The sequence below is a fragment of the Propithecus coquereli genome, unplaced genomic scaffold (assembly GCF_000956105.1).
Source record: "Propithecus coquereli isolate 6110/MARCELLA unplaced genomic scaffold, Pcoq_1.0 Scaffold117, whole genome shotgun sequence".
Taxonomy (NCBI): Eukaryota; Metazoa; Chordata; class Mammalia; order Primates; family Indriidae; genus Propithecus; species Propithecus coquereli.
Genome location: NW_012135747.1, coordinates 364,533 through 374,625, shown reverse-complemented (window position 1 = coordinate 374,625; position 10,093 = coordinate 364,533). Strand labels below are relative to the sequence as shown.

The 10,093-nt window shown below is 49.7% G+C and overlaps 1 protein-coding gene across 1 annotated transcript in view; it reads right to left on the bottom strand.

The window, feature by feature from the left end:
- Positions 1–4,208: 4,208 nt before the first annotated feature.
- NPFFR1 (neuropeptide FF receptor 1) overlaps positions 4,209–10,093 on the bottom strand; it is a 23,645-nt gene continuing 17,760 nt past the window's right edge. Inside the window, exons 4-5 of the mRNA XM_012658431.1 lie at positions 7,826–7,925; positions 4,209–5,095 (exon numbers count right to left, since the gene is read on the bottom strand). Of these exons, the coding sequence (XP_012513885.1) occupies positions 4,219–5,095; positions 7,826–7,925 (977 nt within the window). The 3' untranslated portion in view covers positions 4,209–4,218. The remainder of the gene's footprint in view (positions 5,096–7,825; positions 7,926–10,093) is intronic.

Here is a 10,093-nt window from a genome sequence, read left to right as displayed (position 1 = left end):
CTTTGCAGAAAGAGAAAAAACACAATAAAATGCCATGAACATAAATAATTGGGTTATTCAACAAGGAATCTCTTGTCGATTCAACATTGTTTGCTTGTAATGCAGCCCATTTAGGTCACCTCGTTCTCATCTGTCTTTCCTCAGTGGCACTTCTGAGGGGTGAGCTGAGGAAACGGATGCAATAAGGTACAGAGCTTAATAGCAATGCCTTGTCCATCCAGCCCTCGGTTTGGCTCTGACTTTGATTTTTGGATGAATACACAGTAGACTAATGATAGGGGACTCTCATCCTACTTTGCCAACCCCGCCCTCCATTCCAACCCAGATCAACTCATGCGTCCTCCAGGCCCCAAGAGAAAGTCTTCAGCACAGGGCTGGGCAGACTGTGGTTTGTGGGGTCCAGGCCGGGCACCCGCCTCCGGCTCAGATTGGTCTGTTGGGTGCTGCGTGGTCTTGGTGAAGTCAAGAGGCCATTCATCAGTGGAGACCCGCGATGAGAACAACTGCTCATGCTACACATGGCAGGACACGGAGTCCCTCCAAGAGCCCCTCTGGGGGGGTTCTCCGTGTCAACAGGCCTCTGGCCCTTTTCCCCTATCACACATCCAGTTCGTCTCCGAACTTTCCACTTGCGAAAAGGCAGTCACCTCAGGAGACCTGGCCAACCCGTAGGCAGAGGATGGCACATTAGAAGTCCACATTGCTTGCCCTGGAATGCCTTGGCTGCACAAGGCCCCCCACAGGGTCCAGGTGTCAGGACACAGGAATCCAGTGAGGATAATAAAGCTATAATTATAAAAATAGCCTCATAAAAAATATCCCATGGGGGGGAATACACAATTTTATAGCCATTCTAGTCAAGAAGTATAGCCCAGCAGAGAGGCTCAGAGCAGTTGGGGTGGGCACAGGGCAGTGAGAAAATCACTGCTATCCTTGGGCCTCTGCTTTTTCACCCACAAATGATAAGTTGAGGGAGACCCCAAGTTCCCAACTTTGGGTCTCTTCCTCAGGGTTCACACAGGCACTATTTTCAGGAACTACTTTTAGTTATCTAAAAATTCCATACGTTATTCACAATAGCCAAAAGGTGAAACAACCCAAGCGTCCATTGACAGATGAATGGATAAGCAAAATGTCCATACAATGGAATATGATTCAGCCTTTGAAAGCAAGGAAATAATTTGAGAGACAGGATCTCTCCCTGTTGCCCAGGCTAGCGTGTAGTGGTGCGATCATAGCTCAAGCGATGATCCTCCTGCCTCAGCCTCCTGAGTAGTTGGGACTACAGGTAGACACCACCACACCCAGCTAATTTTTAAATTTTTTGTAGAGATGGGGTCTCACCATGTTGCCCAGGCTGGTCTCAAGCTCCTGGACTCAAGCGGTCCTCTCGCTGTGGCCTCCCAAAACACAGGGATTACAGGTGTAAGCCACTGCGCCGATCTCTAAGGAAGGAAATTCTGACACATGCTACAACATGGATGAACCTTGAAGACATCATGCCAAGTGAAAGAAACTAGTCACAAAAGAATAAATACTGTATGATTCCCCATGTGTATGAGGTACCTGGAGTAGTCAACATCAGAGACAGAAAGTAGAATGGTGGGTATCAGGGGCTGGCAGGAGGGGGAATGGGGTGATACTGTTTAATGGGTATGGAGTTGCAGTTTGGGTGATAAAAAAGTTCTGGAAACGGATAGCGGTAATGGTTACACGACGACCTGAATGTATTTAATGCCACAGACCTGTACACTTAAAAATGGTTTAAAATGGTCAATTTTATGTTGTGTGTATTTTACTACATCCACAAAGAAACAGACTCACTCCCCACATGCCCACGGGGCCTCACTACTTCATTAAAGCATCAAGTCATGCCTGTTATCATTCAGATCAAGACTCTGAACAGGCAGGTGCAGCCCGATTGATGTTTTTAAAGAAATAAAAATAACAGCAAAATATCTGAATTGTGACCTATGCAGTTTTCTGGGCAGTTACCAGCTTTCAAAGCATGGCATCTTCGGGGGGAAATAAAACAAAGGCGCATGATGGAAAGGTTGGCTTGGGTGAGTGCCTTGGTCCCTACCCCTGTCCCCTTGCCAAAGCCTGTGATTTTGTGCCGCAGGAGGCCATGCTAAGGAAGAAACACACTCCAGAGGAGAGAAGAGATGGTGTCTTCAGACAGCTCCTACCCAGCCACAGGAACAGGCATTTTGGGTTTGATACAGTCTTTTTTCCAGCCTATTTTTAGAGCCTGGAATCAGAATTTTTCACAGTAAATAACCAGGAACTCTCGGGCCTATGTAACACATGACACTGATACAGCATCAGAAATGTGTGGCACCAGCTAATACCGCTGAGGGGCAGGATGGCAACCCTCTCTGAGACCCTCATCCATCACCCCAGACTCCTGAACCAGGACAGGGTCCTAATGGACCTTGGCAGCCTGTTCAGCACACGGGTATAGACAATATACACAGAACAGCTCAGGGCGGAAATTACAAGAGTAAACACAAAAGACTCTCATTTCCCAGACCAAGAGCTTGGGCACCAGGATTCTGGGTCTATGAGTGTTCTGATTCACCATTAGGCAAAAGACCTTTGGGGGAATTTCCAGCTCTCCTCCCCGCCATATCCACCTTCCTTGAAAGGCAGCATGCAGCGTGAGAAGAACAATCGGACGACAAATCTAATCCAAATCCTGCCCCTCGGTGGCCCTGTGACCTTGGCACTCAGTTACTTTGTGAAATGGCAATAACAACATCTCCTTCAATCTCATTAGTATGGCTCAAATGAGACAGTGTCTGGGGACATGCTTAGAGAATGTATTAGTGCTGCTGCTTAGGAATTTTCTTCTTCTCTATACTCAAAACTTAAAAAGGGCTGTCATTGTGTGTCGATTAAGGAAACAATCAGAGCCTCAGAACCCTGACCCCTGGAAATGTTTCTTTTTTGTTCACTAAATGTTTAGCAACACAATATTTTCTACAGAGGTGAGGAGGAAAATGTCCAGTTAACTGCAGATGACTGGGGCTGTGCAAGGGTCACACAAGGCGATCCCATTTTCTCCCATCTCCTGGAGAGAAGCCTCATTTCTTCAAGGTGATGCAGGTTTGCTAGGTGAAAGCCGGAGCAAATCAGGGATCACCTGGTCCCCACCCTCTTTTGGTTACATGAGTCATCCGTGCTGGGGAGGGGTTTAGTGTGTGTCTTTCACGAGTCCCCATAGGGAACCCTGGTTACAGCTTTGGTTGGGGATCTTCTTCCTTGCAGGAAGCCAGGAGGGAAGAGGCCTTGGGGAAGGCTTCGTACTTGCATCTCCAGTGAGCAGATGTGTTTCCAAAGGTGAGAAGCCAGTACTCTGCCTTCCCTTCCTCTTTGTCCATGAGTCAATAAACAGACACCTCCATATGGCCTGGCAGCTGCCTGTGGCATGGTGAGTTCTTGCCTGCATCCGGGTGGTGGAGGTGGGAGGGATCCCCTCCTCCCTTCTCTAGCTCACACCCAGAGCGCAAGACCTAGATGATCCTGCAGCTGAAGAGGCTCCGCAGGACTCCTTCCAAAGCTGCTCAGCTGTGACATCCTGAAAGAGAATGGCCCTGGACATTGCTTGGAACAAAGGAGACAAATCAACATATTAAAGCTGGCAGGAGGGACACACCATGTCCTCCTAGGAAAGGGACAAGGGGAGGGGCTTCAGTAACAGAACAAAAGAGACTGCACCGCTCATCGCTCATCGACACAAAGCATCAAAGGACAGGTGGGCTTTGTTTTTAAACTCTTCCCAGCTGCCTAACAAGGATTTACACAGTTCACTATGCTCCACCTTAACGGGCCCTTTTGGAGCCAGCTGGAGGTGGCAAAAACCATACAGGAGTTAGAGTCTCATAGGCTGACACGAGATTCCAGCTGAAAGACCTTGGGCTCATCACCTCGCCTCTCCAGGCCTCAGTTTTTGCATCTGTAGAAGGGGAATACGAAAACCTATTTCCAAAGCATTCAGCCAATCTAATGAGACGGTGTTTGTCTACCACACAGAAGGGATACGACATGGAGGCCTCCCCCTATCTGCCTCTATCTGAGGGTGAAAGCATCCCTAGCGGCTGCCCACTGCCTTATTTTGGAGAGGGACGCACCATGCATCCTTTTCTAACACCATACCAGGCTGCTATGGCGTCCAGGTGTCGCATGTCCGCTCAGGCCTGCCCTCCCTGGACCACCTCAGATGTCCCAGGCCGGCATGGTGAGGGGCAGATGGGAGCAGCCAGGACCCTCAGCGGGCAAGCCATGGTGGGCCACGCGCCCATGTCGCAGCGGGAGGCGGCCGGGCCTGGGGGCCCCGCTGCTGGGGCCCGACTCAGAGGGCAGGCCGGAGTCGCTGGGCTGCACCTCCACGAAGACCCGCCTGCGCAGGAGCCGGCCGGGCCGCTCGGAGTAGGCTTGCCGGTGGCTCCCCCAGGGCGGCAGGCAGAGCTGGGCGCGGAAGGCGGCCTGGAAGCCGCGGCGGAAGTTCTCGTTGAAGTAGCCGTAGATGATGGGGTTGGCGCTGCTGTTGAAGAAGGCCAGCCAGTGCGCGAAGGGGAAGGCGTACACGGTGACCAGGTGCAGCTGCGGCGCGCTGAGCTGCCCGTAGTCGGTGAGCAGCAGCAGCGCCCAGAGCGGCAGCCAGGACAGCGTGAAGAAGAGCGCGACCATGACCAGCATGTGCACCACCCGCGCCTTGCGCCGCGCCGCGCGCCGGCCGCTCGCCGCCGCCTCCTCGCCGTCCTGCGCGGGGCCCGGCGCCTTGCACAGCTTGCGGGCGATGCGGGCGTACATGACCACGATGAGCGCCAGGGGCGCCAGGTAGATGTGCGAGAAGAGCACGGTGGTGTAGACCTTGCGCATGCCCTTCTCGGGCCAGGCCTCCCAGCACGAGTAGAGCGGGTAGGAGCGGTTGCGGGCGTCCACCATGAAGTGGTGCTCCTCACGCGTGACGGTCAGAGTGACGGCCGAGGGACACATGATGAGCAGCGCCAGGGCCCAGATGACCGCGATGGTGACCAGCGCCTTCCGCAGGGTCAGCTTCTCGCGGAAAGGGTGCACGATGCAGCGGAACCTGCGGCGGGAAGGGGCAGGGGTCTGGGCGAGGCTGGGCGGGGCTGCCCCTGGCATTCACCCTCACACCCAAGGCGGCTCAAAGAACAGCTCCAGCATCACTCGGGCTCTTTAGTAAGCGAATTGGTTTTCTACCTGTGTGGGAGTCACCCCATCTGGCTGGGGCGGCAAGGAATAAAGGCAACAACAGGGTTTATGAGAGAGGGGAGGGAGGCTGCAGATAGCGTGGGAACAATTAATCCTGTTCGTGCACTTTTGGGGGTAAACTGATTAGCAGCTAGCAGAGCACTCGGGCTGCACAGTCTGTCCCTGAGCCAATTAGGTGTATCAAAGAACAATTTCTAGCTGTTTATGGATTCTCCAGAAAACCTCGGGAGGTCAGATGTGGAGCTTACATGACAGGCTGTCCCTCTGTCATCTTGGCCAAAGTCAGTATCTCCACCATGTTAGGACAAGTCGGTACCATTTATTTCCTCATTAGGATGTCTCAGCAGCAATTGTTACACCCTTAATTTACAGGTGAGGAAACTGGGACTCAGAGGCGTTAATCAACTGGTTTAAGGTCACACACACCACGTGGCAAGGACCAGCCTTGAACCTAGATTTGTCTTGCTCCACTATGCCACATAGACCAGTAGGCGTAAACCCTTCCTGTGCATTAGAATCTCCTGAAGCATTAAAAAACTAACAAAACAAAACAAAAAAACCACAACAACAAAACTATGCCTGTTTCTTTGGGCCAAAGTTTCCAATTGAATTAGTCTAGGGAGGGGGTTTTAGTATTAATTTTTTTAAAAAGTTCCTGGAGTGATTCCCATGTGCAGAGCTGAGAACCGCTGCTGTATGCGGGGGTGGAGGTGGAACCTCCCCCTTTGCAGTGTGGTTCAAAGGCGATTGCTCAACTGCAAGCCCTTTGAGAACAGGTGCCCTGCCTTTTCCTCTCAGCATTCCTGGGGAGTGTTTATGCATGAATGCATGAACAACCGGAAGGGCAAATTACTCAAAAATCTTTCTGAGCCTAAGTTTCCTCATCCGTAAAATGGGGCCAATAATATGACCTACTCTGTAGGGTGGTTGAGAAGATTAAGTGAGGCTACACTTACCACACTTCTTGAGACATTTTTAATGCTTAATAGTGAGAAAGAGGAGGGGCTCCTACTTCCCAGAATATCTTCTCTCATCTACTGATGCCGGAAATAGAAGACTGTCTAGTGAAGCTTACTTGTTTAATGGAGAGGGAACCTGACCCAGAGAGGGGAAGGGACTTTCTTATGGTCACATGGCTATTTAGGGTCAGAACCTGCTCTAGAACACAGAGCTGACTCCCAGCCCAATGCCCATTCCACTTCACTAAACTGTGTCGTGCCCTCCTGCCTACCTACTCTTTCCTTGGCCTGACCCGTTGCAGTCTCAACCTGTATGCTTTTGACCTACTGGCTTGATAGCAGCACACACTTGAGAACTTTCCAGAGAACAAATAATTCTTAAAGTAAGTAGTACTGGCTATAAGTGCAATAGTAGTTATGGATGGAGGAGAATCCTGGGGTAGTCCAGGAAGGCTTCCTGGAGGAAGTGGGTCTTGAAGAATATTGCAGACAACACTGGGAGAGGCTGCACATTCTCATCATTCAATGACGATAACAAAACAAAGGTCAGTGAAGGGAAGGGACTTCCCCCATTACCCAGGTAATTGGCGGCCTTGTGGAGAGAGGAACCCAATGCCATCATCCCAGCTGCCTACTTCACTGGGTTACAAAAATACTGGGTTTGATGAGGGCAGAGGTGGAGAAAGGATGAGAACACTAGATTCTAGAAAGGGCGTGGCTACGAAGTGCCCGTGTTGGGGAGAGGACAAGGGATATTAACAGCTGGCATTTGGACTCTGTGCCAGGAACTGTGCAGAAGCTCATGGAAGCCTCTCAACCACCGTGTAAGGTATCTGCCATTTTACCAATGAGACTACAGAGGCTGCGAGTAAAGTGACTTACCCACCATGATCCAGTTAGGCAGTGATGAGGACACTTCCATCTTATCTGCCTGCCTCCTCCTCCCCGGGGTAAAGCCCCTGGAGGAGCCCTTACACCACTCGCGATGCTGAGGGGGAGGAGGACTCACTGCAGTGCAACAAGGAAGACGCACGGGCTCAGTGCTTTACAGTTTGCAAAGCCTCCTTGCCCCTGGCTCCATTCCATACCTCGGGTCACGTTAACAGATCCATGGTTATCAGAGAATCTGATGGAATCTGAGGCTGAAAGCCCAGAAGGGGTGGAGATGGGGACTGAGTGAGGCCTGGACTGCCAGGGCCAGCATGGAGGCAGTGGGGTCGAGTGAAGGAGCAGGAGAACCCCTTCCTCCCCTGCCATGCCAAGGCCCGCCCTATAAGCTACTCACCTAGCTCCCGCTCCCCGGCTCAGACTTAACAGGTGGCAGGGTTCCTACTGCTTGGAAAACATGAACTGCTCTCAAGGTCTGCACAGGCCCCAGTAATCCCTATTAAACCTTCTCAAGAGCTATTCCAGGCCTTCCAGAAGGAGGTGGTGGTGTCCTTAGCAGGTCCGCCAAATCTAGAGGTCAGCTGGGCCCACAACCCTTCCCTTTATGGCTGAGGATTTAGCCCCTCCTACCGCAGAGCAGCCCCAACCTTCTAGCTGGCCCAGCATTAGAGGCAGTGGCTTCTCTTTGTGCCAGGCCCCAGCCGGCCCAGGGACAGTCCAACCAGGTAACCTCTCACCTTTCCACAGCGATGGCCACCAGCGTGAAAACGGAAGCCGACACAGACATGCCCTGCACCAAGCCGCTCATCTTGCATGTGGCATTGTCGAAGGGCCATCCTGCAATGACAGAGACCCCCAGAGAGTAAGAGATGTCCACTCACCAAGAGCCAGAGACCTCAGACTGTCCAAGACAGGTCCCCTCTGAAGCTCGTATCTTGCCTCCGTGTCCTGCTAGGGGTCACCTGGCCTCTGCTCGCACACTTCCAGGGATGAGGAACTGACCAGCCCACGTACCCATGGACAGTATGACTATTAGACAGATGTTCTTTCTATTGACCAGTGATTTCTATCACTGAGCTTTACATCCATCCAGCCCTGCCCAGGTCCTAGGCCAGTGGTTGCTTACCAGAATCACCTGGACAGCTGTGGCAAGAACCAACAACCAGGCAGGCCCATGCCAGGCCAGTTACAATCAGAATCTCTGAGGGTGGAACCCAGACATCAATATTTTTACGATGTACCCAGGGGATTTGAGTGGCAGCCAAAGTTGAGGACAAATCAATCCTGACTCCCAGGCAGGGAGAGGTATAAGCAGTCCAGCCCTCCTACCAGTGTCATTACTCTGATCCCTGGGCTTCTGCCTTGTCAGGAGACCTGGCCCCACCTGCCCTCAGCACTGCAGCACATCACTGGTCACATCTTGGGGTTATGTGTTGGTGTCTCTGTCCCTCTAGGCCTGGAGGCCCCACCTTACTCTTGTCTGTTGTTCCTGGAACAGGAATCCTCTCTGGAGGCAGGGACCCTCCTTTCACCAACAGCGACCCCGTGTTGACTTTCTGCCTGCACAGTTACTAGGTGCCAGGCACTGTCTCATCCAAGCCTCACAATGACCTTACTATTACTGTCCCCTTTTTACAGATGAGGAAACTGAAGGGGAGACCAATGTCTTACATGCTCAAAAAATAAATAATTGAAATCTGCCAGGACATGGGCAGGGGGTGGGGATCCAAAGTGAAATATAAACTATAACAAGCCTAATTGTGCTACAAATGAATAATATAACCACATTGAAGGGGGTGAGGAAGAAGGACACTAACCTACGTAACACTATTTTGAATGTATACTATAAGACTAAAGACAAAAAGAACTGTTTACAAATTCTGTATTCTCACTGATAAATTTGTGGTATTCTTGACAAAAGTGGGTAAACCAGATCTAATTAAGGAAAAACATCAGGCAAACCCGAATCACAGAAGTATGGGTTAGCAATACTGGAACTACCTATGTGTATATTAAGATTGAGCAAATAAGTAAATATCCATGGATAAATAGAGATATTTAACACATATATCTTTATTTTTATATCCGTCCATCTGTATGTGTAAATAATGTGTAGACGGACATACAGATGGAGAGATACAGAAATAAAGATATATGTATTAAATATCTTTGTGTTAGTATACATATATTTCCTAGCTCTGTCCCTTGAGAAGGCCTAGATGACACCCCAGTAGCCATGAGCACACCTAGAACCCAGATCTTGGTTTCTAAATACTGTTCTCCAATAAAAAGAACCAAGGCTCCTTAGAGAAATGATTAATCCAGAGATGGAACAGGAAACATACATGATGATCCTGGAACATTTTGTGGTGCCAGAAAGTAAAGAAATACTAAAAAACAAAATCATGGCAGCATGTTGGAAGAACACAGGAGTCAACTGGAAATAGCCAAAACAAGGGCAATTTAAACAACAAAATAAATAATGGTAGTATTGGATTATAACCCATAGAGTAGCATCCCAGTGAATAAATGTCAAAGGAATGATGTAAGTAGAAAATCATCATTGAGGAATACAACAGTAATAATTGTCGTAGGCAAGAATCATCAACAGACACTGAAATTAGTGGGCAAAAGCATAATGAGAAACAAGACATTTGCATAACCTCTGTGGAAAGCAATATGGAGATACCTTAAAGAGATACAAGTAGAACTACCATTTGATCCACCAATCCCATTACTGGGCATCTACCCAAAAGAACAAAAGTCACTCTATAAAGAAGACACCTGCACTCAAATGTTTATAGCAGCACAATTCACAATTGCAAAGATGTGGAAACAACCTAAGTGCCCATTAATACGTAAGTGGATTAATGAAATGTGGTATATGTATATCATGGAGTACTATTCAGCTATAAGAAACAATGGTGATATAGCACCTCTTGTATTATCCTGGATAGAGCTGGAACCCATTCTACTAAGTGAAGTATCCCAAGAATGGAAAAATA